Source organism: Ochotona curzoniae, unplaced genomic scaffold (assembly GCF_017591425.1).
Source record: "Ochotona curzoniae isolate NIBS_2020 unplaced genomic scaffold, NIBS_Ocur_1.0 contig_883, whole genome shotgun sequence".
Lineage (NCBI taxonomy): Eukaryota > Metazoa > Chordata > Mammalia > Lagomorpha > Ochotonidae > Ochotona > Ochotona curzoniae.
The window spans coordinates 68,774,673-68,802,001 of NW_024466599.1; the positions used below are offsets into that span (position 1 = coordinate 68,774,673).

The following is a 27,329-nucleotide window of genomic DNA, read 5'->3' on the forward strand; positions in this document are numbered from 1 at the left end:
ACTGTTGAAAAATTATCTGTTAGAGGAAAAAGACAATCAAATTAATCCATGAATGCTGGATTTTTCAGAGTGCTTCCACACAGCTGATTTGTTGCTTCATGTTGAGGAAAAACAATTTTATTTTAAAGGCAGATGTAACATTCTCTGAAAATGGGATAAACTGAAATCCAGAAGCAGATATAAAATAGTCAGATCATGTTATAATCACAGCAGAATACTTATTTTTAAAAATGTAGACCTTTCAGTTGCAAACTCAATGGAAGTAATTTTTAGTAGATAAACTTACTCTATTTTGAAAAAATGATGCATGAAAATGTGATGTTGTAGCAGATATGGATACTAAAGTGATAGTTTCTTCAGAACTAGGATTATGCAAGTAGACTTTTTCCATTTTTGGCATTCCAACTGGCCTGTAAGAAAAGGAAAATAGTCACAACAGTTTCAAAGATTAATTTTAGTTGAAAATTTCAAACTGCTTAAAAATTAAATAACAAAATAGCCAACTTATCAAAATGTTAATCTATTGATTAGATTGATTTATATTCAAAATTACACACAGAATACAATTAGTCACTGAACAAACATGTACTGAGTGTCAGTTCCATAAAGCATACAGTCCAGTGTAGGAATACAACTGTCAGCTGCTCTTTCTTTCTGTAGCCTACCCTGTCACACTGCTCTTCTCAATTCCACTAATGTACATTCTTTAATGTAGAAACAGAAACAGAGAAGCCCTAAATCTAAGCCCTGATACTATCACATTACCAGAGGAAAACATTAGGGAAACTCTGAAAGAACTTCTTGGAAGAGATTCCAGAAGCACAGGCAGTAAGAATAAAAACAGACAAATGGGATTATATGGAGTTATATGGAATTATATCATACTAAAAAACTTCTGCATTGCAAAGGAAACTAACAACAAAGTCAAGAGGCAACTTATAGAATGGAGGAAACTATCTGCTAACTGTGTAACTGATACAGGGTTAATAGCCAGCATCTAAAGAGCTCAAGAAATAACAAAACAAATAACCCAGTTAAGAAAGGGGTAAAGGACAGGAATAGGCAATTTCAAGAGGATGAAAAACAATGGCCAATAGATTTTTTTTTTTTTTAATATTGAGGATCAGGCCTGGCGCTATAGCATAGTGGTTAAAGTCCTCACCTTGAATGCACCAGGATCCCATATGGTCGCCGGTTCTAATCCCGGCTAATCTGCTTCCCATCCAGCTCCCTGCCTGTAGCCTGGGAAAGCAGTCGAGGACAGCCCAAAGTTTTGGGACCCTGCAACCAAGCGGGAGACCGGGAAAAAGCTCCTGGCTTCAGATTGTCTGAGCTCCAGCCTTTGCGGCTGCTTGGGGGAGTTAACCATTGGACGGAAGATCTTCCTCTCTTTCTTCCTCTCTGTATATCTGACTTTCCAAATAAAAATAAGTACTTTTTTAAAATGCTGAGGATCATTAGCCATCAGAAAAATGCAAATAAAAACCAGAATGAGGTTTTACCTCACGCTACTTGGAATGGCTAGCATACAGAAATCAGAAAATAATCAGTGCTGGTGAGGAGGCAGTGAACCATTGGATGCAAGATATCCTCTCCTCTCCTCCCTTCTTCTGTCCTGCCCTCCTCTCTTCTCTCCTTTCCTTCCCTGCCAACCTCCAGTGGTTATTCAAGTCCTCCTCAGTTTGATTTCATTCAACTTAAACAAATAACTCTTGGTTTTAGTCGATCCAAAGCTTCCACCTGAGTCAAGTTGGTTCCAGGTGAAGACTTTCAAACTTTTGCCAGCTGTTTACCCTGTTTTCTCCCAATCTTCTACATCAATCCAAATCCAACACTTTAATTTTTTGGAAGTCTCAAATTAATAGATATTTGCATCTCACTATTAAAATACCACAAGACATTATCCAGGTCCTCGTTTCTATCGCAGGACAACTTTTAGATCTTATTCGTCAGTCTGTTGAACTGTACATTTTTCAGGGTCATAGATACCATCCCAACATTCTGTGATATCCTTGCTTTAGCTACTGTTGGATGCTGACTCAAAACAGATGATTTTGAAACAAGTTCAATATTATTTCCGTCAAGGACTAGTTCACCTTTCTGGCTTGAGATACTGCACAGGCAACATCTGGTCTCATCCAAACTCTTTGGATGTTCTATTCACCCAATAAAGTTTGAATTCCAACAAAAGACCCATTTTCCTGAATTGGGGACGAGAGCATACACAGACCTCATCTTGTAACAGAGTTCGTTAAATCTCCTTAATCATCTTCTGTCCATGAACACAAGTGCAAACAGCTGCCTGTTCCTTTCTATTTCTGGACCATATGTCAACACGAAGCCTCTTTTCTGTCGTTCCAAGGAGGCTAAGCTCTACACCAAGACGACTGAATTCCCTCTTGCAGGGATCCTCTGGGACCCTTCACAATAACCACATGCCCCTTCAGATTGGTGCCAACATTTGCTGGAATGTCCACAGTGTAGTTTTAGCAAATGGTCTTCACTCTGTGGCAAACAGAGAACGTCTCAATCACACAGCTTTTTTCACAAGATTACCTCTTCACGCAACCATTTTGGTTCATGTTTTCTGAAACTATACATGTTGTGTAACTCAAGTTCAAAGTTTGTGTATAAACTTCAAATTCCACTGTGTCTTGTCTCTCAAGAAGTTTGGTCATGGCCAGAGAAGGTCTCCCCAAGAAGCCGTTAAAGTTATCTGGACAATAAGACGTTGGACTCTATGCTGGGTATGTGCTTGCAATGAAGGAATCTCAACTGAACTTGAACTGTGGTTATGCAGCAAGGTGGCAGAATCCACCATGGAGGGGAAGGATTGTGGGAGGGGCGAGGGAAATCCCAGTGCCTATAAAACTGTATCACATAATACAATGTTATTAACAATAAAATAAAATTTAAAAAAAAAAGAAGTTTGGTCATGGGCCCAGCGTGGTAGCCTAGCGGCTAGAGTCCTCACCTTGAATGTGTCAGGAACCCAAATGGGTATTGGTTCTAACCCTGACAGCCCTGCTTCCCATCCAGCTCCCTGCTTGTGGCCTGGGCAGGCAGTCAAGGATGACCAAAGGCCTTGGGACTCTGCACCCAGAGGGCAGACCCAGAGAAGACTTGGGAGGTGAGTGGGGTGTGGTGGTGGTAGTATGTGTGTGTATGTGTGTAAGTAAAAAAGCCTTAGGACCTAAGACAGCAGCATAAGGACACTCCAAGTAGGTCAACAGGCTTAGCAAATCCAGGTGGCAACACTGAACCAGGCAAGTGCAGGCTGTAGTATAGGTCCAACCAGGGTCTCAAACCATGGTGACAATGCTGCAGCGAGATGTTGTATAAACATAATGCACAAAATAAAGTCTTCTTCCTTGAGCTTCATAGACATATGGGTAGAACACCACACAGAAATTAAAATGTCCTCTTTACACCAGGATTATGTGCTCTTTAAAAAAATATATGCTACTCTGGAGCTAGCGTGGTTGTATATCAGATTAAGCCTCTCAGTGTAGCGCTGGCATCCCACATAGCCACCAGTTCCAGTCCCGGCTTGCCCATGGGCACTCCTACACTAATATGGTATATGGCAGACCTAGAAGAAGCTCCTGCCTCCCAGCTTCAAACCAGCCCAATTCTGGCGACTGTAGCCATTTGGGCAGTGAATAAGCAGGTGGAAGATCTGTTTCTCTCTGTAACTCTGCCTTTCCAACTAAAATAAACTACTCTTCTAAAAAATAGGCTCTTACAGTTCAAACAGACTGTAGACTAACTGATAATCAGTCACTTCTGTATGAACTGATTCTTGATGTTTTGCCTACTGCGAGCTTAAAGCAGTCATCTTAGCTCAGATAAAGAAGGCAGGCCATAAGATAGACAGGTAATTTGATGTTTCTTTCCAAAAGACAAGAGTGAAGATGGTCAGATGTCTCCTTTGGAGTAACAGCCTGGATCACACAGCTTGATCTGCAAACTACTGAGAGGTTGATCATCTTTGCTTTCTCCCTCTCCCTTTCGTCTTTTTAAAACACTTAGCCCCTGGGCCCGGCGCGGTGGCGCAAGTGGTTAAGGTCCTCGACGGGATCCCATATGGGCGCCGGTTCTATCCCAGCAGCCCCACTTCCCATCCAGCTCCCTGCCTGTGGCCCGGGAAGACAGTCGAGGACGGCCCAAAGCCTTGGGACCCTGCACCCACATGGGAGACCCAGAAGAGGTTCCTGGCTTTGGATTGGCATAACATTGGCCGTTGCGCTCACTTGGGGAGTGGATCATCGGATGGAAGATCTTCCTCTCTGTCTCTCCTCTCTGTATATCCACCTTCCCAATAAAAAATAATAAAAATAAATCTTTAAAAAAAAAAAAAGACTTAGCCCCACACAGAGGGACATTTGTTAATACATCTTTTTCTTTTTTTTAGCTCTTTTGTCCCCCCTCCCACATACAGTTACATACATTTTTATTGGATGCTTTTTTTAAAAAGATGTAGTTTTATTTTTAAAAGACAAAGTTACAGAGAGAAGGACAGTCAGAGGAAAAGGTTTTTCTTCATTCCCCAAGTGGCTGTAATTGCTGCAGCTGAGCCAATCTGAAGCCAGAAGTTTCTTCCAGGTTTCCCACGAGTGCACAGGGGCCAAAGAACCTTAGCCATCCTCCACTATCTTCCCAGGCCATAAGCAAGAAGTCAGGCTGTAAGCGGAGCAGCTGGGACACAAACCGGTGCCCATGAGGGATGCTAACACTGAAAGCAGAGTGTTAGCCTACTATCCCAGATGTTAGTTCCATAGCCTTGCCCTTTCTTCTAGGGATCAATGAGCAAAGGCCCTGAGCCACAACTTAAGAGTGTTGCTGAAGGACACTAGAGTAATGCAGACAGAGGGATGGTGTGCCAGCACAGAGCAGACATTCTCTAGTACTGGGCAGTCTACACCACAGCAAGCAGAGAGAGCACCCCTTGGACCTGCTCGCAGCCTTCTCAGGAACATGGGACATGAAACCACATGACTGCTTTCCTAACACACAGGACATTAATTTTCTGTGCTATGTAACAGATAACCTCAAACTTACAGGTTTAAACAACATTCATCTATTATTTTACAATTCTGTAAGGATATCTGTTTAGCATACAGAAACCAAAGTGTCAGCAGACTATGTTGTCATCTGGATTCCAAATTCCTTTTTGAAGTTCATTCAGGCTGCTGGCAAAATTCATACTGGTCTCAGTCTCCAGCTACATGGTCCCTGCATTTCAAAAGTGAGCACAAAGAAACTTCCCTGTATCAAATACTTCTCCTGCTTCAAGTCTTCAGAATTTTTGCCTTGATGGCTATTGCCAGATTTAAGATTCATGGATTAGGTCTAGTCCACCCAGATCAACTGTCTATCTTAAAGACTACCTGATATGGGACCCTAATTTCAAGTTCAAAATCCATTCCATCCATATCTAGATTAAATTCTGACTAATTGAGAGCTATGTATAGACCCACCAGGAGGTCAGAAATCGTGCCCATGTGACTGGCTGGAAAGGTAAAATTTTAAAATAAAACAAAGATGTTCAGACACCACCTAGTGATGGTCCTGCTTGTTTCCATTATCGGCTGCTCCAAAGACAGGAGGGCCAAAGGGGACAGTGTGAAGTATTTATAGATAAAGCAAGTTGAAGCAAGGGAACAGCTGTTCTCTTTGCTGCAGCAGCAAAACTACTGACTGTCTATATTTTAGAACAGTCTGAGGCCCAAAAGAATTAGGAAGAAGCAGCTATGAATTAGAGACTAGCTTGGAAAGTAAGCTGCAATTTTGTGGTCAATGGCAAGTTTCCTATATCACAGAAAGATGACACTGCAATGCCAGGAAACAGCTGAAGAAATGGCTTAGACAAACCTTATGAATGACAGTGACACAGCACTCTGTTAAACACAGCTTTTGGAAGGAAGTTGAGCCAAATCAATACGCAGTACTTTGTACTACTCAATTATCACAAAAATCCTACCATCCTCTCAAACACATTCTAGACCACAGGCAGAGTTGAAGTGTTGGTGGAAAAACTGCTCAAAGATTATTAGAAACTAAAAATAGAAACTGAAAAAGCTAAGAGGTCTTCCTTTTAAAAATAGAGAGCCTACTTATTTTCTCAAAATATCAAAGGATCACTAGGGAGAGATGCCAAAATCATTTTCATAATAAAGACATTTACTCTCAGTGACAGTACCAATGTTGACTTTTTTAAACCATAAAGTAATCATTTGGAACTTTAAGTATGAAACTAAGACTTTCTATACTTACTAATTACATAAATGAAAGAATTCAGTAGACCAAGTTTCCACTCAAAGCACCTTTTACTGTGCCCAACGTATGTTTGTAAACAGAGGTTGTTATGGAAACAGCAAAGCAATTAATAACAGTTAACTGCATGGAAATAAATCATCAGGGATGGTGGAAGGGTGAGGACATAGCACAGCCCAGATTATCCCAGTGGACTGCTAACAGAGAAGGGGAAAAACAGAAAAGAAGGAAAGGATCTGGGGGAAGAGGCAGACAATAGAATAAAGGTAGAATTAAAACATAAGCTTAAATCTGAAGGATGAAAGCAAAGCTCTCCTGAAGAGAGATAACTGCTTGACTGTGAACTCAGTTCCAGAGGGCAGCAGGGATGATCAGAGTTGTTAGGAGGTCAAGAAAGCAAGTGAGGGAATCCTACTAAAAGGACTTACTGTGCATCCTTACTGAAAGGACTGAAACCTGTAGAGCAGGCCATGAATGGAAAACACCCTGATTCCAGTTTCTATATTTGACTGCTGACAGTTCTCAAGCCCCAGTAGTGCCCCTTCACCCGAGTAAGTCAACAGAAGCCCCTGCGCTTGCTTTTTGCAAACATCCCTGTTCAACCCTTAATCACACTAAAAGCCAAACTAGTCTCCTTTCCCTGCTCTCTGGAACCATTTTTCAGACCTACTTGGAGGCCTGCCAAGGTCTCTCTAGATAGTTTCAATACATGGGCACAGATGGTCCCTGGCTTTCAACAGTATGACTCATGCCAATGTGAAAGTGATATGCATTCAATAGGAACCATATTTCCAACGCTGAATTTGGATTTTCTCCCAGCTAGCAACATGTGGTACAATTCTCTCCAGTGATGCTGGGCAGCGGCTGTTTCTAGTCAGCCCTACAATCCCAATGATAAGCAACATATACCAAAGTCCTCCGTGTGGCCAGAGTTCTTTGGCTACAGGTACTCCTACTTAGCATATTACATTGATATCAACATTTCATTATGAATCTTGCACTGTGCTACACAATTTTGTAACAGTTGTGTTCTGAGCATGTTTAATGCATGCTAGGTTAAACTATGAGGTTCAGTGCATTATATGCATTTGGACCTATTTTCATCTTACAATGGATTTATCAGGATATAACCCTGCTGCAGGCTCTTGCTGTGTGTGCACATCTGACATTGCTGAGTCTTGTCAATCAAATGGAATTTTGAATGCAGACCTGTTCCACCTCCGTGAAAATGGAAGCAGAGCAGGAGGTAGTTTCTACCTCTGCAACGCGGACTAGGGAAGGCCTGCTGTGTGCAGGAGGGCTACACTCCAGAGTACTAGTTATGAGTCACATCAGGCCAAGGAGACTATTGTGGATTTCAACTGGAGTAGCTGCCCACCATGGTTTCTCTATCCTCCAGATGAAACCAAGGTAAACATAAAGATGACAGCTGAAAAAAACACCCATGCCAGACACCTTCTGTTTACCCTTGATGGGGAAGACACTTGACAAGCCAGGGTGACTGCTTTTCTATTTGACACTTCACAAACTAATAAAAAAGCAGCTAGTGTTTCCAATGGAGGGAGATTATAGAATGCAACAACAGCCAGCAATTTCTTCCCACCACTTCAGGAAGAAGCAATTGGGAGTGACAGAATATGTCAACAGAGCAAGGCAGAGAGTGATAACAGAATAAGAGTAGGTCCAATGGCATCAGATTATAGGGACCCTGCTGTCTCCACATGTTCACTGAACTTCTGATCGTTTTTAGAGATCTGTGGTCCTAAGTATTGCTTCTGATGCATTTCCACTTTTGCCTTAAGTAGCTTTGGTTAGATTTCTATCACTTTCAACTATCAAGTACAACTATAGCAATGACTAGAGGAATTTAAGGCAGCTTGTAATTTCTGTTTATTTTCTTACAATATGCATAATGGTACTGCAGCTATGTATTATTATGTCTTTAGGTATAGAAATGTCTAAGAATTAGGAATGAGGAAATGACATGGTATCAAGGCATGCTAATCCTCCACCCACAGCTCTTGGATCCTGGCTGCTCCACTTCCCATCCAGCTCCCTGCTAAAAGCCTGGGAAAGCAGTAAAGAATGGTTCAAGGCTTTAGACTCCTGCACCTGAATGGGAAACCCAGAAAAAGCTCCTGGCTCCCAGCTTCAGACTGGCTCAGCTCTGGCAGCTGCAGTCATTTGGGGAGTGATCCAGTGGATCTGTACTTTAGGGCCAGCATCTATGCAGCTCTTAAGATATTGCTTGGGATATATGCATTCCATGTTTAAAAATGCAGACAAGTGGTAGCAGTTTAGAGTAGAACTGATTAAGGTCTAAAATAAGAGTGAACATGAAAAACTGATACAGTCCTTCTAGGAAGGAACTCTGAAGGGCAAAGGAATGAGCATGCGTTAAGGGAAAAGCAGCAGCTCACAGGCATCTGGACTTGTGACAGTGTGGAGCAATTCACAGAACCTGGAATACACACTCTCTAGGGGGTATGCTCAGTTTAAGGTGGTATTGGAAATACAAGCTGAGCGATCAAGAGGTGGCAAGGACTAGGAAATTACAGACACTCACCAAGGGCATGGACAGGGTGACCCAGTAAGAAAGTACAGAGTTAGTTAAAATGGGCTAAGGAGAGAAGTGGCCATAATTAATGTTTCTTGTGCCTGTGCCTCATGAAGAACAGCTTCAGACATAGGAGGAAAACATGACCGTATTCCCTGGGTAGAGGGCAAAAAGGACCTGCAGGGGAAGGGGTTTGTGTAGTATCACGTTCCACAAGATCAAGAGAGCTAGACTGGGAAGTGTCACTCAACAAAAAGACCTTAGGAGAAATAGCTTCAAAGCTGATTAACTCATCAGTACAACAATATTATCAAAGCTGGTTAACTCATCAGTACAACAATATTATCAAGGATCTGGGTACATTCTTGAACTGTGTTAGACAAAGCAGCCTGGCTCTACCTTCAGATGAGCACCATCACTGACTGCCAGAGGGCTGCCACAGACCCACAGGGAACTCATGCACATGATACCTGGCACAAAAGAGCAGCATTTCCTTCCTGCGTATTTTGAATGGAAAAAAATTCTCCCTGGAAGTCCCTCAGAAGATCTATGCTCATTATTTGATAGAAGAGGGTAGTCACACCCACCCTTGACCTCATTACAAACAGAAATAATAGTATTATTCCTTCTGGTTGAGGTGCATCCGTATTAACTTCTGGGTTAGGGGACTGCATTGCTTTTCCTGAAGGCTGGGGAACTGAAAAAACTTAGGGACGGGTGGGGTGGCAGATGTTCAATAAGTAATAGACATGAAGAAGGGCCTTTGTATATTATGACATTCTAATTTAACTTCTCCCCAACTTAATAACATCTATTTAAGAAAAACCAGGGGATTTTAGAAGTCATTGTAGGAAAAAATTCTCATCAACTAACAAGTTATATATTCCTGAGAATGAAAAAAGTAAGCAGGCAACGGCTTGAAAAGTGATCCTTAAAATATCCCTGATGTCTTTCAGCAGTTACTTCCTGAAATCATGGCTAACTTAATTTTGTCTTGAAAATGTATAATTTTGCTTAAAGCTACTTTAAAATTCATAAAGGAACATTATAGGAAGGTGTTATGCCTACCACACTTAAGATGCCCATGCTGCCTGACACCCGAGTCCAGCATCCTACTAATGAAGACCCAAGGAACCAGATGATGATGACTCAATTATTGGGTTCTTGCCAACTGTGCTCCTGGATTATGCTCCCAGCCTTACCTGGGCCCTGGCCAAGCCCCAAGCACTGCGCATTTAGGGAATGAACCAGGGGATACAGATCAAATATACAAAAAATTTAAAGAATCCTTAGCTTTAAAATCACTAAGCCAACTTATTAATCACATCCCCTCCTATTTTTTAGAGTCAAAAAGTTAAACTTAGGAAGTTCTTTGTTTACATCTATATGGTGGCTTTGTGATATCAATACTACTAACAGCTTGGACTACAGCTCCTGGAGTTCCTTCCCAGTGTGCTTCTGGTCAGGGTAAGTTCCAAGTGATATTCTCTCCTGAGGGTTGGCAGATGGAAGGTAGGCAGCAGTTATTTTGTAATGTACACACATCTTCTCCCATTCTATTCAGTTACACACTAAACTAGGTGCTGCTAACAGGAATTTTGCATCTATGATGTTCCTAACCAGTTGACTTTAAATTTATCAAAAGCAAGGTTAGTCCAGAAGGGCCTCTCCTAATCTCTTGGAAGCCCTTTCAAAAAGAGCTTAACCTTGTTTGAACAGACAGACTCCAATGGCAGCTGTACCCACAACTGCTTTCCCTTCCTAAGCATATTCCTGGAACACTTTCCCGGGGACAATGAGCGGCTTCCAGCCTACCCATTATCATTCCTTTCTGATTGTGTTCCCTGTGGGGTTTGACCCTGTTCAACCAGCTCCCACAATTATCTAAACCAACTCCTCATGATAAACCCACACAAGTAAACATACAGGTACACAAATGTTCAATCTGACTGAATTCCAATATACATGTGTTCACACTGTGCCTCACCTACTGCTACAGATTCACTTTTACAACACAAAGACTGAACACTGCAGAAGAATTTTAAATGAAGATCAAACAATATCCTTGTTAATTTGGGCTAAAACAAAATACCACGCACTGGGTTGCTTAGTGAGCAACAGAGATTTATTTCTCAACAGCTCTGGATGGTGGGAAGTCAGATCAGGGCGCCAATATGCTTGGGTTCATACACAGTGCCTCTTTACTGTGTCCTCACATGATGGAAGGCTCTAAACAGTTTTTTTCTTAAGAGAACAAATCCCATTCATGGGAGTTCCATGCCAATGCCCTAATTATCTTCCAAAGACCCTACCTCCTAACCCATCACATTGGAGAAAATGCTTCGAACAAATGAATTTTAGGGAGACACAGACCTTTAAGACAATAGCAAATGTTTTTCTTTTTTCTTCATTTTCACTACTCATACTTAGAACAGCACTACGGGTTTGGTGCTTTGGGAAATACTTTTATGGAAGCACTGTATTCCTTTCTTGTGCTTCAAATAACTATTTTCACTATATCACCTAATCCTGATTTATACACTGGCTTGGTGTTGCCCTGACCAGCTGCACATAATCAGCAAGTCTTATATTTGCTCATGAGAGTTCAGGATTTTTATGACTAGCATCAGCCTAGAGATGACATCCTATTTATTTCCTTTATTTGTTATCACTTGTGATTTGTTAACACACACATATACAAACCAAAAAAAAAAAAAAAATCACCAGATTAGCCAAGGACTTAAGTATTCTGGGCCTGCTGCAATGGCTTAGTAGCTAAAATCTTTGTCTTGCAAGTGCCAAGATCCCATATGGGCACCGGTTCGTGTCCCAGCTGCTGCTAGTAGCCTGGGAAAGCAGTGGAGGCCCAATGCCTGGGGAACCCGTGCCCACATGGGAAACCTGGCAGAAGCTCCTGCTACTTGCGGAGTTAACCAGTGGACAAATGATCTTTCTGTCGCTCCTTCTCTTTGTAAATCTGCCTTTCCAATCAAAATAAATAAATCTTTAAAAAAGAAAACCTGAAATGTTGTGAAAACCTTCACTGAGACTTTGTTCTGAAGAAACAATCACGGTTGTGTTTAAATCATTGATTTTAGCACTGATCACAAGAGCAAAGGTTTAGAACACCTAAAAACAATAAATGAATTGAACACAATGGTTTAATTTTTTGTTCTTTAAAACTGTAAAATAATGTAGCAGAAAATTCTATTGACTCCTAAAAAGTATGCACAGTATACTACACTTAAAAAGCAGGCTACAAAAATAATATGTTCAGGGAAAAAGTAGCTGTGTTTTTGTAACTCAGTAAAATATAAATGCATCCTAAAATGACAATCTCTCATTTAACATTTCTAAGTTGTTGGATTAATGGTAAATTTTTTACTTTATTCTCTCCTGTTAAACAATCTGAGTTTAATATTGTAATGCAGGCCAAATTCCAGTAGCTTTTATAGTGAATGTTTAAAATTAGTGGCTTAGAATAGGAATTCCTCACTAGCTCTTGAGGATGCCAAACAGATTCTGAGTGAAGAGATGGTCGATAAAACCCCTGAACCTGGTCACAGTGCTGGGGCCTAGCAGCCAAGGTCCTCGCCTTGCATACGCCAGGATCCCACATGGGTGCTGGTTCTAATCCCGGCAGCTCTACTTCCCAGCCAGCTCCCTGCACCTGTGTAGGAGACCTGGAAGAGGTTCCTGGCTCCTGGTTTCAGATTGACACAGCTCCAGCCATTGCGGCCACTTGGGGAGTAAATCATTGGACGGAAGATCTTTCTTTCTGTCTCTCCTCCTTTCTGTATATCTGACTTTGCAATAAAAATAAATCTTTAAAAACAAGACAAAAAAACAACAAAAAACCCTGAACCTACAAATAAAACTACATAGATAGCTTTCTCTCTCTCCCGTGTGTGTGTACGCACACATGTGTGCCTGAATGGGAAGAAGAAAGGGAAAGATTCACCATTTTCATCGATTTCTACAGAGATTCATGATGCAGACAAGACTAAAATAATCAATACTGAAGTCTCGTCCTTATTCCAATTGCTTTCACGTAAGGAACAGAGCATTACTCAATAAACTGCAGGACAGAATTTGCAACAGGAATGTTCAGTCTCAATTCATGTATTTTATATATGTGAAAGCTCCTGCATCTCAAAACAAAACTTGCAAAACTCCCTCAAAAAAGAAACGACAAATATTGGGATATAATTTCTGAAACAATCCCTGGAAAATAATTTCTGCTAAGTCTTCCGGAGTTAGGATAATACTTTACATGAACGTTTTGATACTGTGCTCTTATCTCCTCCCTTCTACCCTCATGCATCCTGAGAAAATGTCAAGACATTATTCAATGCCATTGTCTGGGAATGGAATTATCAATCTTTATCTTTTAATATATATATATTCATTTATTTTCATCTACTAGAAAGGCAGACTGACAGTGAGTGAGGGAGAGATACATCTCTCAACCACTGGCTCAACTCCATTCTCCCCAAATGTGCCAGGGCTGAGCCAGGTGAGACCAGGAGCCCAGAACTCCATCTAGATCTACAAATTGAGTGGCAAGGGCCCCAACACTTGAGCCATCATCTGTTTCCCATGATGCATGACCAGCAAGCTGAATCAGAAGCACAGCAGTCAAGATTTGGGTCCCCAAAGCTGTGGCTTAATCAGCTTTACCACAATATCCAGCAAGCATCAGTCTATATTCTGGGATAAAAACACATACTGAAAGAGAACTTTGCTAGAGAGAAGTGTCATTCCTATTTTTAAAACAATGAACTCTTTGGTAAATATCAAATACATGCCACGCTTCATTAAAGATTTTGCATTTAAAAAGACACCAAGACTGAATTAGGAATTCTGCTTTACATCCCTTGGAATCTTAACATTATACTGGTATCAGTCAGTTTTGTGCTGCTATGACAGAATACTACAGACTGGGTAACTTATAAACAATAAAACTGTTTCTTCCCAGATCCAAAAGAGGGAAGACCAGGATCAGGATGTCGCATCAGGGCCTTCTTGCTGTGTCAAAACATGGCAGTGGATATCATGTGGGAGAGATGGCTGCATTAATCTACTTATGAAGGCAGGGTCTTTATAAACTAATTACCTCTTACAAGGCACCAGCTTTCAACACTGTGTCACGGAAGATTAAGTTTCTAACACAGAAATGCGGTGGATTCCTATCCAGGCCTGGGCTACCTTTGGCCTCTGGGCTGCAGGTGGTGGTGCAAGACATGGCAGCTTTGGGTGAGGGTAACGTGGGAGGTCGGGGATCTCCAACCCTGCATCCTGGGTGGCAACTCTGAGCCTACAATGCACCGAGAAGCTGAACTAGCTGCATGGGCCACTGAGCCTGAGTCAGGGGACCCTGTGCAGCTCCCTGGAGCCTGAGGATGGCAAGGACCTGAAGGACATCTCTGCCACTCACTAACAGCAAAGGAGTGCTATGCTATCAGGTAGCTTTGGATATATCACCTCTTCCTAAGTGTCGCAGATGGCGACACGCCAGGGATCAGGTCTGTCAGCTGCAAGGTGCAAGCTTTCCTATTCAGGATGCTGGGATTGTCAGGTAGCTTGGCTTTGTGGACATGCTTGAATAATATGACTGTGAAAACATGACAGCTGAAGACAATTGCCACACTTTTTCATCCTCCACTGACACTTTATAAACCAATACTGGTGACAGTGCCCCAAGGTCTACCAAGGGACATCAGAGATGCACTCAATTCCAGGCAAGAAATACAGAAGACTGTCCATAACTTGGAAAGTGGACTAGATGAGAGCAGATATCCACTGGGGCTGGCACAGTGGCACAAATGAAGCTGCTGCCTGTGATGGTAGCATCCTTTACGTGAGCACTGCTTCAATTTCTGGCTATTCTGCTTCTGAAATTGTTCCCTGCTAATGAGCCTGGAAAAGAAGCAGAAGATGTCCCGAGTGCTTGGGCCCTGCCACTACATGAGAGACCTGTATGGATTTTGGCTGGCCCAGCCTGGCCATTGTGGCCACTTAGAAAGTAAACCAGCATATGAAAGATCTTCTATCTCAATCTCTTCCTTTCAAGTAAATAAATACATCTTTATAAAACACACACATAAACATAGACAAAAGTGCAGGAGAAGTATGTGCAAAATACTCAAATAATTAATAAAGACTCATAACCAATCAATAGGAAACTATAATTGAAAACTTCTAACTTACTGTTCATGGAAATCCAGCATTGGTGGCTCAAATCGTATGGGCCTACAGTTCCCACGGTACAAAGATATACTGAAAGTAAAAAGAAAATAGTGTAAGATGCAATTCTTCAAAATGAATATTTTCTCAAACTGCATCACCTGACAATTATTAGGAGAAAGTACTTTCAAGAAAAATAGGGTCCAAAGTTGCACTGGGAATGTGACTTTCATTTTTCTAGTAAAGGAAACCAAAGAATGCTGGGTCTTTAAAAATGAAAATATAAAAAGGAAGCACTTCTCCTATTTAAAGGTATATGAAAATAGGGAACACTCAATCTTCATTTGGTTAGTAAAATTGGTAACAATATACTTCAATATGTTCCCTTAGGTTTTTTGATATATGATGATCAAATTACAATTTGAATACAACACATACCTGGCAGACAACACATAAAGACCATTACAATCACATTGCAATTAGAATGGCAAAGTATCAAAAAAACCCACAAAAATTATAAATTGTTGGCATATAAATTTCCAAGCAATGAAGTATCTGTTTAACCTAAAAATGTGGGATACAATGATCTAGGATGCCTTGGTCAGAATATTTGACTATCACTTGTAACTATCCCACTTGATACCAGAACCTTTCCATACAACAAATTTCTGAATAGCAAATCTCAGACATCATTATTACCTAATACTGATGTGAAATATAAATGACCTTTTGGAGAGAGTGTGTTCACATACTTAAAAGGTAGCTGTTTATATAATGAGAAGGTCAAGCATTCAATCAGCCACTGAAGTTTTAAAATAGTACATTTTGATCTATTTTAAGAAATGATGTTATAGCACAGCCCATTTTGTACTCTACTTTATTTCCATCACCACTGCAACTTAGAGGAACACACTTCCAAATAATACAGTAACTTCATTCAGAAGACAAAGGAAATAGGTAAGGACATCCACAAAATACAGAAAATCTCGTTTTAGATCAATTCTGTAAAGAGGAGTAAGTCTGAGTAGTAGAATAACTCAGCTGAAAGAATAAAACCCAAACAAGCTTGTAGCTCTTATCAATCCAGAGTATGTGGTGCTGAAACACCTTTACCCATAACTAAACAGAAGAAGTGACACACACACAAAGAAGAAAACACCAAATTTAAAGTTACATTTGACTAAAGCATGAAACTAGAGAAGACAACAATTTGGCAAAGCGGCTGCCACCTACAGCTAATACAGAATCTCTGCCTTCCTGCTTTCTACCTTGTGTAGATACGAACATGGTTCTTCTAAAACATGATGCTGTTCAGCTCACCAGTTTTAATAGTATACAAACTAAACTTAAAATCTTATTCAAACCAAGAACAAAAATGTGGAAGGATTACAGAGTTTGTGGGAAAGTGTGATTAAAAGGGAGTTCACTGTGGTGCAGAAAACCTTGAAATTCTATAGTTTCCTCATAATATGCATCTTCCATGAACTTTCTGAAGACTCCTCATTTCATGGACTTCAAACTATTTGCACCACATTGAATTTACCTTTTAATTCCCATGAACTAACCACATAACAATTATTATTAATTCACATACATGAACATGGATTGCATCATATCCTGAAGATATAAATACAAAAAAGACTAACATACAGCATTTTTCTTTTATCAGAATAGAAATTTTACTCCACAAGTTCTAACAGAAATGTCTAAAGTGACCATGTAGGGTAAAGAAGTGCACATTCATTCAAACCAAATGTCCTGGACACAGGCTGTGTGCCAGCCACTGGTCTGGTGGCTGGAACTACACATAGCAAAGTGCCTGTTTTCACGGCAGGACCATCCCAGCGGGGAGGACAAAAGTAGGATCTAATAGGTGATGGTATGTGACGTGATTAGAACAGAGACGGCCTCTCTCAGGAGGGATGCTGCAGCTGAGACAAAACTGGGACAATCAAGTAGGAATGGACTTGGCAAGCTGAGAGATAAAGAGGCTGAGAGGGCGGGGGAGGGGAGGGTTGGGTTGGGTTGGGTGTGAGGTCAAAGCTAACAGGGCCAAATCTCCTTGTAGGAGTTAACACGTTAACAAAAACCTCTACAATTTTAAGCAAGGAAGTAACAGGATCAGATGCATTTAAGAATGTCAATCCTAGCTTCTATGAAGAACAGTTTGCAAGAGCAGAGCAGAATCAGACAGCTCATGCAGTGGTTTAAGCAGTAGAAGAGACTGCGAGGGAGAATGGTGAGGAGTGGCTGCTTTCTGACTATATCTGGAAGCTACAGAGAACAGGTAATGCAGAAGGAATGATTTGGAACACTGAGAAAAGACAGGAGCCAGGCCTTAGTCTAAGATTTTAATTGGATATTCAGTTGTGACATGGGGGGAATGGGATGCATGCAGGGAAAGATAGATGGGACAATGTGCAACAGTTCTATATTAGACATTTAAAATTAACATACTTTCTAGATGGGGATATCAAGTAAGTAGCTACTGATTTGGGGTTCAGTCACTCTGGTAAGTCTAATTCTTTTAAGATGGTCCACTATTGCCACAGACACTGCCAAATGGAACACCATCTGGGATGCTCACTGTGGAACACCAGCTGCAGGTTGCACAACTTCTTCCTTTCAACTACTTTGAATTTATTTTATTTTTTTATGCCTTGTGCTAAGCATTCCTATAAAATGCTCCACAGGAAGTGGCACCAGTAACTGTTACTCTGATATGAAGGATATTAATTCAGAAAAGATGATTCCCTCATAAAAAATGCATATTTTCAAAATATCAGTAAATCTTTATCTAATAAAAGTTTAAAATTTGAGCAGATCAATACAAGCTGACAGAGGTAGGAACTAGTCTCAACAAAACTAGAAATGCTGTTACAAACCAGTCAGGTATGCAGAGATTATGGAAATGGCTGCTGCCACATTTAGAAAGGGTGTGACACCAGTTAGTAATATTGTAACAGAAAGCAAATGTTTGCAAATACATGGTACTGAAAAATAAATTGAGGAAGAAACAATATGAAGAACGGTACCCATTTTGCCAATTTCAAAGCAACAGGTTTGAATTCAACTATAATGCAGGCTTCCCTGCTTTCTGTAGTGACTCTGTATGTTCTGGAGTCACAAAACAGTTGTAAAATTTTCACTAAAGGAGTCATTATTTATTTGGTGAAATCTTGTGAGAATCAGTCTATGCTGTGTGGTGAACTGAAGGTGAAAGTTAGGCAGGTAAGTGCCAAATCATGCAAGACTTTCTTGGCGCTATGGAAGTTTGTGCAAGCTAGTAAACTGAAAAGGTTTTATTTCTATGGTCCAGTTAGTACCTAAGTAACGGGTATTTTGGTCAGTTTTCTTTAAAGAATAGTTTGGAGGGCTGGTACAATGGCTCAACAGGCTAATACTCTACTTTAAAGCCTCAGCATCCTATATGGCACGAGTTTGTGTCCCAGCTGCTCCAATTCCAATCCAGCTCTCTGCTTATGGCCTGGGAAAGCGGCAGATGACGGCCCAAGTCCTTGGGACCTGCACCTATGTAGGAGACCAGGGGATATCCTTGGTTTTGCACTGGCTCAGCTCTAGCTGCTGTAGCCAAATATAATTTATATACATCACATGGTTTATAGCCATAACCACCCTCCTCCTTCCTATCCAACCTGGGGTCTCTGATGTTTGTTTCTTCCCTTATGTAAGACATTAAGCACAACATTGAAGACAGAATAGGCATTCATGTCATTTTCCTAGTCTTAGACAGCATTCAATCTTCTGTCGACAAGTGTTATGTTACTCATCACATTTCTACATTGTGCCCTTTATCAAGCTGGCAAAATTCTTTTCTGTTCATACTTTGTTACCTATACATTTTAAATTATGAATATTGAATTTTATCATACGTCTTTTTTACATCTACTCACAATTTTATGTAAGGATTTTTACCAAAGAAAAAGTATACTGGGTCCAGCACTGTTGCATAGCACATTAAGCCTTCACTTATGGCACCGTATCCCATGTGGACACCAGTTTGAGCCCCAGCTTCTGATCCATCTCCTTGCTCATGAACCTGGGAGGGCAGTAAGAATGGCCCAAGTGTTTGGGTCCTTGCATCCTTGTGGCAGACCCAGAGGAGCCTCTGAGCTCCCAGATTCAGACTAGCCCAGTTCTGGCTGTGGTCATTCGAACAGCAAACCAGTGAACAAAACATGTCTTTCTCTTTCTCTCTCTACTTCTCTCTGTAACTCTGCCTTTCAAACAAAAACTCAATCTTTAAAGAAAAAAATCTTGCTGATTGATTTTCAAATGCTAGTCTTATTTTACAAACCCTCTCTTGGTTATGATTATTATCCTTCATATATTTTTAATTTTCTATTTTGCTAAGGATTTCTGGACAGATGCTCATGAGAGATAGTTTCCAGCTTTCTTGTAATGCTTGCAATATCTTCTCATGAAATCCAAGGATATCACCCTCTTTTCTTGCCTTTTTTTGTGTGTGTACAATTACTATCTTTCTGTATTAAATGTTAAGCATCTGATAGAACTTGCCAGGATATAAATAACAAAGCTGACCCCATTCATAAGTAGGAAAAAAATAATTTAAGACTACACTGTGACAGAATTTCTTACCTACCAGACTGACCAAAGTTCAGAAGCATTGCTCATTCTGTTGGAAAAGCTGTGGGGAACAGTCATTTTTATTAATTGATCGAAGGTATGCAAATTGGCATAATCATTTTGAAGAATAATTTGTAACAACTAACAAAATCCGATACACATTTACTTTTGAGTCTCTATTTCTACTTCTAGGGATTTATACTAAAAGAGCACTATCTATCTAACCCACCTATTTGTTTGATAAATAAAAATTATACATACACATGGTGAAAAACATACTTTAATATATATATGTACACACACCCCATAATACAGCTGAATCTGGCTAATTTATTCATTACATCACAAATAATCATTTATAATGCTGAGAACATTTAAAATATAGGCAACTGTCAAGTCTACAATATATTGTTATTAATTAGTTATCATGTCTATAAAATAAATCTGTTGAACTCATTCTTCCTAAGTAAATGAAATTTTGGGGTCTGTGACTAACATCTCCTCAACCCAGATATGCTCATCCCATCACTGCTAACTCCAATTCTGCCCTTTGTTCTGACGGGTTCAAGTTTTTGCAGCTAAGTAAGAGTACTGGGTATTATTAATCTTTTTGTGTGAGACTCACTTCAAGTCCACACAGGATCCATAACATTTGCCTACACAAATTATAGGACCTCCTTTTAAAACTGCAGAGTATTCCATTGTACATACATCGCAAATTGTCTTCACCTTTGTCCACAGAGGGGATACCTGGTTGATTCCACACTCTGGCTATAATAAAAATGCTGCCGTGGAAGTACATATATCTCTTGGACCCAGTGGTTTCATATCTTTTTGGGATATATTCTTGGCAGTAGGACTGCAGGATAAAACAGTAACTTTCTAATTTTCTGAGGAACCTCCACACAGCTTTTTAAATTTACATTCCCACCAACTAAGTACCAGGCTCTCCTTTTCTCCTTAGTCTCACATATATCAGTTATCTCATCTGTTTGTTAAGCCATTTTTAACAGATGTGAAGTGATATTTCATTGTCATTTTAACTTGCACTTCTCTGATGACCAACACTGACACAGCTGTTGACCATCTCTATGCATATACTTTCAACAACACAAATTACACCTGCACTTATCTTTTGACTTAGTGGTATCTATTGAGGGCATTTACCTTGAAGATCATTTTCAAAATATTCAAATATATGTAAGGGGCTATTCTTGAAGCACTTCTTGCAAAAGCAGAATTTTAGAAAGTAAAATGTTTAAACAAAAGACAATGGGTTAATCATACCATAAAGCATATGCACAAAATGGAGATAAAAATCCCAAATGGGATACAGTCAAAAACAAATGAACCATATATTATTTCAATATGTTTAACTACAATGAGAATAAAATAGAAAGAAGACATAAGGGAAGGGGAAGTACAAAGGGAAAGATGAAAAACATTAAAGCCCATGTCAATCTGAAACACAGCACACACACATATATATATTATTCTATATTACATTATATTGATAGAATAGAAAGAATTTTAGACAAGTACTTTATTGTAATTAGTAGGTCTTGTTTTGATGATAGTACGGATTAACAATCCTAAAAATAATTTATCCAGAACTTAGGAGCTGTGCAAAGCATGTATATACTGCAGATAACTGGAATCAGATTTCTTATTGTTAGAGGACAGAAACAGAAAAGGAAAGGTCAGACAGAATACCAGTTTTGTATTAAAACTGGAGTTACCAGTAACAACTCAGGGCTTTTTATATACTTGTATAGATAGTGCATATGGACACATATATGTAAACAAATTTTTCCTAATTTTTTCACTTAAGAAGACTGAAGAGAATGGCGCCTCATTAGCAATGACACCCCCCACAGAAGTGAGTACATAGGTACACAGATCCTAGGTTCCAATAGCATCTTCTACTAAAATAGAACAGGAGTCTTCATTGAAATGAACTGCTCCAGAGTTGAAGGAAAGAAAATTACAAGCCTAGAACATCTTCATATGCCACAGAGTACAGAAGGGCTCAATGAGGACATGTGAAAAGACACACATCGTATCCAAGGACATGGGATTTTTTTGATGACAGTGAAAAATGATGGTAAAATAACTGGATAAAAGCAAATTTTGATCTTTACCTCCCAACTTCTAGTAGAATTTCAGTTAATAAAAATAGAATGGCAGGATTAAAGAATAATTGTAACAGCAGTAACTGTTTTAGGCAAGAACCATTAAGACATATTACATCTAATGAGAGAAGGTACTTATACAATCTTAAAAAGATACTTATAAGTTACTAAAGAAAGATGGAATACATAGCACGTACTTCCTCAGAGGCTCAACGGAGAAGGAAACAAACTTCAGTAATATCTGCATTAAAAAAGTATAATCTGAATTGAATCATGAGGACATATGAGAAAATCCAAACTGGGGCAATCTACAAAATAGGTAGCTTCTAATATTCAATTATATTAGATGTTCTATATTAAAGTAGACCCCGAAGAAACATGAAAATTAAGGGCAAGGGCTTGAGCATTGGACCAAAGATTGTTTAACGGGACAACTGACAAAATTTAAAAGTCTATGGATTAAGAAATAGTTAGGGCCAGCACTGTGGTTCAGTGAGCTAAACTAAGGCTTGTAGCACTGGCTGGCATCCCAGTTCCAGTCCTGGCTGCTCTACTTTCTATCTGGCTCCCTGCTTTCGTAGCCAGAAGGACAGGAGGATGAATCAGGTACTCGGAACTCTGCCTCTCAGGTGGGAGACAGATGGAGCTCCAGGCTCCTAACTCGAGCCTGGACCAGCCATTTGAAGAGTGAACCAGCAGAGAGAAGACAGAAGATTTCACAGTCCCTGTCCATCTCTATCACTCTTTCAAAAAAAAAAAAAAAACAATTGGGACACTACACAAAAGTTATGGAAAATCAAGTTAAAAGTTCAGTTTAGTACAAACAATTTTGAAATCTGTGCTTGGCCTTTTTTTTTTTTTTTTTTTTTTTCAAAACAACCATGTTCCATGAAAACTTTTTAAGACAATATAAATAACGGTTGAATAAAATACTTTTAAAACACACTGTAAAATAATTGGGGTTTTAAATCTGTGAAATGGGCTCCCTGAAAACTCCAGTAATATCAGTGCCAGCATACTACTGTTACACAAGAACACTCACTAGAACTGGTCCGAGGCCTTGGGCAGTTGTTCCTGTTGACCAGAATTGCAACTCTACTACTGTTCTAGGCTGTCATACCTTCTAAGCTAAACTTTAAATCTATGGTTCTCTGGGGGTGGGGCGGGGAAGGGTAAAAGGGTCAAAGCCTAGAGAACATGAAACAGCTGCAGGAAGGACTAGTTACATAACACAAAGACAGCTCTCAACTCGCCTGCAGGAATGAGGCACAGCCTCTCATGGGACATGAGAAGGCAATCGGGCCAGCCTCTTCCTTTTACTCTGCCTTGTCTTGGATGTGAAAAGGTACCAAAAGAACAAGAAACATGCAGTGGTGAGCAGGGAGATTATCTTCACACACGTATATATTCGCTGGAAATATAACAAAGCCCCACCCCCACCATCATAGGGAAGCTGTGTCTAAACGGTTTTTGAGGCACAGACTGCGTTTCATGGCTCTGAGTGTCTCTAGGACTCTGCAAGCAGCCCTAGTAACTGAGGGTGGGTAGCAGTGATCAGGCCACAAGAGGCAGGGAGCCCCAAGGGAAGTCACCAAGGCTGCTGCTCTTACACAGCAAGGAGACCTGAGCTCCAAGGACAAGCCCTGGGAACAAGGCAGCGGAGGGATGCCACACACTGCACCACATGCAAATTCAGATTTAAGCCATGATGCCATACACAATATGTGGAAATACATTTTACAGTATGATTTATAATTTGTTGTTCCCTTTTTGCCAAAAATAGTAAAGGGGAAAGAGAAAGGGAGAACCACAGGAATCCCCCAGAAGGAACTGAAAGAATGTTAGTATCTTACCAAATTTACAAGCCTTACCTTTTTTGTTGATATGAACTGAGTCCAAGTGTTGTCTCAGTCTGTAAAAGGAACAAAATAATGATGAAAATATTAAAACTAATTTTTACAACTACAGACATATGAGCTAACCAAAACATTTTACTGTACTTTCAAACTCAGATTTTAAATTCACTTAAGCTTCCAAATTAAACCTAATCTCAGAATCATACGAACTGACTGGACACACTTCATAATTTAAGTGGTAATCATTTAAACACATGTGGAGGTAACGCAAGGTAGTGCAGTTGAGCTAGACAAGTCTGCTAAGCTAGTGTAACCTGTGAGAACAGTAGTCTTTCGATCACTTTGTGAAGCCACACGTGCCTCTGGCTGTTCATCTCCAACCAACAGTATGTGCCAGAGGCTGGTGCCCAGCTCCCCATGGCAACAGAGCTCCAAGAAGAGTGGGAGAGGGGGCGGGACCGTCATTTATGAACTAAATACAGATGTGGACATCTGAAAAGGCCTTTGAAAATGTTACAGAAGTCTTGTGGAATGGACATGCATAGGTGAGAGGCTTGACTAAATAGAGAACATTTACATTAAAACCTGAATGGTGAGAAAAGAGCTGTGGAGGGACGGGGGAGGAGGTGAGGTATGGGGAACAGTGCGAGCATGGCCCTGGTATGGGAATGAGCATACTGGGTTCAAGAAACAGAGAGCAGGTCAGCCTGGCTGCTGAAGGGCAGAGAGAAGAGTAGGAGAGGAAAAGGGGGGCTTGTAGCCTAGGAGGAGGCCCAGAGGCTGGCTTATACAAGGTTTCACATGGTACACTCTAATTGCAACACAAGGGATCTGAAAGAGAAAGAGATGACATGATCAAAGTTTTTTAAAAATGTTCCAGCTAGATTAGAGGAGAGCAAAAGAAGTAGGAGGAAACTGTCAAGAACTGCTGGAGTTCAGGTGATGGAGTCACTGCAGTTCCCACTGATGCAGCAGAAAACACCAGCACTCTACAGCACACACTGGTGAAGCTATCCCAAACGCTAGCTGCTACACCAAAATTCTAAAAACAGGACTAGTGTGGCATTCCCTCCCCATTAATGAATATTATTTTGAAATGGCAGTTTTGAGAAGATATAGTCAGAAAAACATGTATGTATGGCAGAAATAGAAAAATGCCTTTTTCTCCCACATGGATGCAGGAACCCAAATATGAGCGCTATCACCTGGCACCTCCCAGAGTGTCCATCAGCAGGAAGCTGGAATTGGAAACGGAGCTGAATGTCAACCTCTATATTTACCTTTTTAATTTCTTTTTTGTTGTTGTTGTTCACAAACCTATGGAAGTTCCCCCTGTCTAAACATAACCTTATGAAATACAGAATATAAAAGTACAGCAGAGAAAAATTAAAAAAGTAAAAGATATTAAAGACGTTACTAGTAACTTAAAAAAGAAAAATGACTTTTAAGGTTCATATGCAATAATGTATAAATGGATCTGTAATTTTTAAAAACTATTTAAGTGATACAACAGTGTGTACAGATAAAGCAACAGAAAAATGTTAACTGTCAGGTCTAAGTGATAAGTGAGTTGGGTATTCATGAATTCATATTTTCCATACTAAAAAATAATTTCTTCTTTAACTTTTCATTATGGAAAGTATATCCAAATCATGTATCAGATAATAGATTCATACCTAGAATCTATGAAGAACCACAACTCAGTAATAAACAGTAACAATAAAAAAACTAAACCTGAGTTTAAAAAAAAAGGCAAAGAAAACAAGAAAAGATACTTAACAGGGGACTTGTTTAGCCTATTGGCTAACCTTCCAGTCAAGACATCAAAATCCCATATTGGAGCATCTGGGTTCGAGCTCCAGCTCTGGCTCCCGATTCCAGCTGCCTGCTAACACATACCCTGGGAGGCAGTAGTGATGGCTCTACCAGCCATGTCAGAGACCTGGAGACTGAGTTCTTTCCGAGCTCTTAGTTTCATCCTTGCACAGGCCATGGCTGTTGGCTGACATTTGGGAATTAAATCAATAATTGGGAACTTGCTCTTGTTCTTGCTCCCTCTCTCTCCTCTATTTCTCTCTCCCAAATAAATAAATTCAGAAAAGATGTTCAACATTCCTAACTACTAAGGAAAAGCACATCAAAACCACAATGATAATACTTTATAGCCAATTGGATGGCTATTATTTAAGAAAAACAATAAAGCAGAAAATAAAGAGTTGGCAAGGATGTGGAAAGACTGTTGGCAAGAAGGTGAAATGGAGTGGCACCTACAGAGATTATAGAATAGTTCTGAAAAAAATTAAGCACAGAATTATCGTAAGATCCAACAATCTCACTTCTGAGTATATGCCCAGAAGAAACAAAAGCAGGGATTCAAACAGATATTTTAAGAATCTATGTTGGAGAATCAAGAGGGCAGAATAGGGTAAGAACACGTTTAAACGGATGGATATTAGCCAGTGTGAAGCAGAAAGGGCACATTCCAGGAAACAGAGGAGGACAGAACAGCAGCAGAGGGGCACCTGGAGAGTGACAGACACAGGAAAGCAACGGAAACAACGGTGTGGTGTTGCAGTAACTGATACCCCAGTGGCATTTAGACAGTGGTGATCCGAACTGCATCAGCAGCCAGAACTACACTAGCAACAAGGTGGGAAGGGATGTCTATCGGGAGCTTAGGAGGTGAACCAGGACAAAGTTAATACCTGTCCACCTGGTCTGTTTCATTTCACCAGGAGCAGTGACAGAGCAGCAGATCCCAGACAGGTGATGTGGGAACAGGTTGGATTTCACAACCCAGTCTGCCCCCTAGAGCCGTATCAAGTGCCATTTTGTTTAAGGAGCAAGGGCTAAGGACAATACTACACATGCACTAGGCAAGGAGTGAACTCATTTCTGGCTGAGTGAACTGTAACAACTTGGCATCCTACAGGTTCCACCCAAGACAGATTCAGGCAGTCCTTAGATCTGAAGGCCAGCAGATCAAGAAAACTAGTACTGGCACATCAGGCGCCATTTTGTACAGTGTAGTAAAGAATTTAACATTACAGGGACAACAGTGAGCTGCACATGCGCTGAGCTCGGGGAGAACTCACTGAGCTCAGTGCATTGCACTGGTCCCAAGGAAAATAACATGCACTACTGCATCATAGGCTCTCAAAACTAACAGCCAACAAGTTCTGGCAAGATCAGCACCAACAATAATCCAGCTATATAGGACACCTGGTGTCTCCCTAATCCTGGGACCTGCTCCATCCTCAGCTGGGAGAAATGCTGTACAGACAACGCTACAGTACCAGCACAGGATCACAGGAGGTGGAGAGAGTAGAGCCAGAAGCTGCGGCTAGGGAGACTATGGTGGAAATCTAACATAAGAACCAGACCTGGAACTCGCTGGAGGGAGTGGCACAAGTGACTATAATCAAAGAGCCGTGTACCAACTGCAATAAGGAAAATCAAACTGTAGACCTGTGGGTGACATAGCTTAGAAACCGGCCTCCAAAGAGAGAATGTGCTAACCAGAAGTACAATGACCAAGAGCAAAAGAAGAGACAAAGGGACAATGAGTATTACTGAAGACTCTCCTGCAAAGGAACAAAAGCCGTTGCCAACCTCAGAATTAGCTGAAGAATATATCAAGAAACTGGGGATACAGAATTCAAAACACTTGTTATAAAACTTCTTATCAACAACGAGAAGCATGTAAAGCAGGCA

At 40.4% G+C, this 27,329-nt stretch overlaps 1 protein-coding gene and 1 pseudogene across 1 annotated transcript in view; both read right to left on the reverse strand.

Moving 5' to 3' along the window:
• TMEM131 (transmembrane protein 131) overlaps nt 1-27,329 on the reverse strand; it is a 157,640-nt gene that overhangs the window by 75,890 nt on the left and 54,421 nt on the right. Inside the window, exons 3-5 of the mRNA XM_040993760.1 lie at nt 23,631-23,671; nt 15,044-15,112; nt 287-410 (exon numbers count right to left, since the gene is read on the reverse strand). Of these exons, the coding sequence (XP_040849694.1) occupies nt 287-410; nt 15,044-15,112; nt 23,631-23,671 (234 nt within the window). The remainder of the gene's footprint in view (nt 1-286; nt 411-15,043; nt 15,113-23,630; nt 23,672-27,329) is intronic.
• LOC121165333 lies at nt 1,693-2,678 on the reverse strand (annotated as a pseudogene).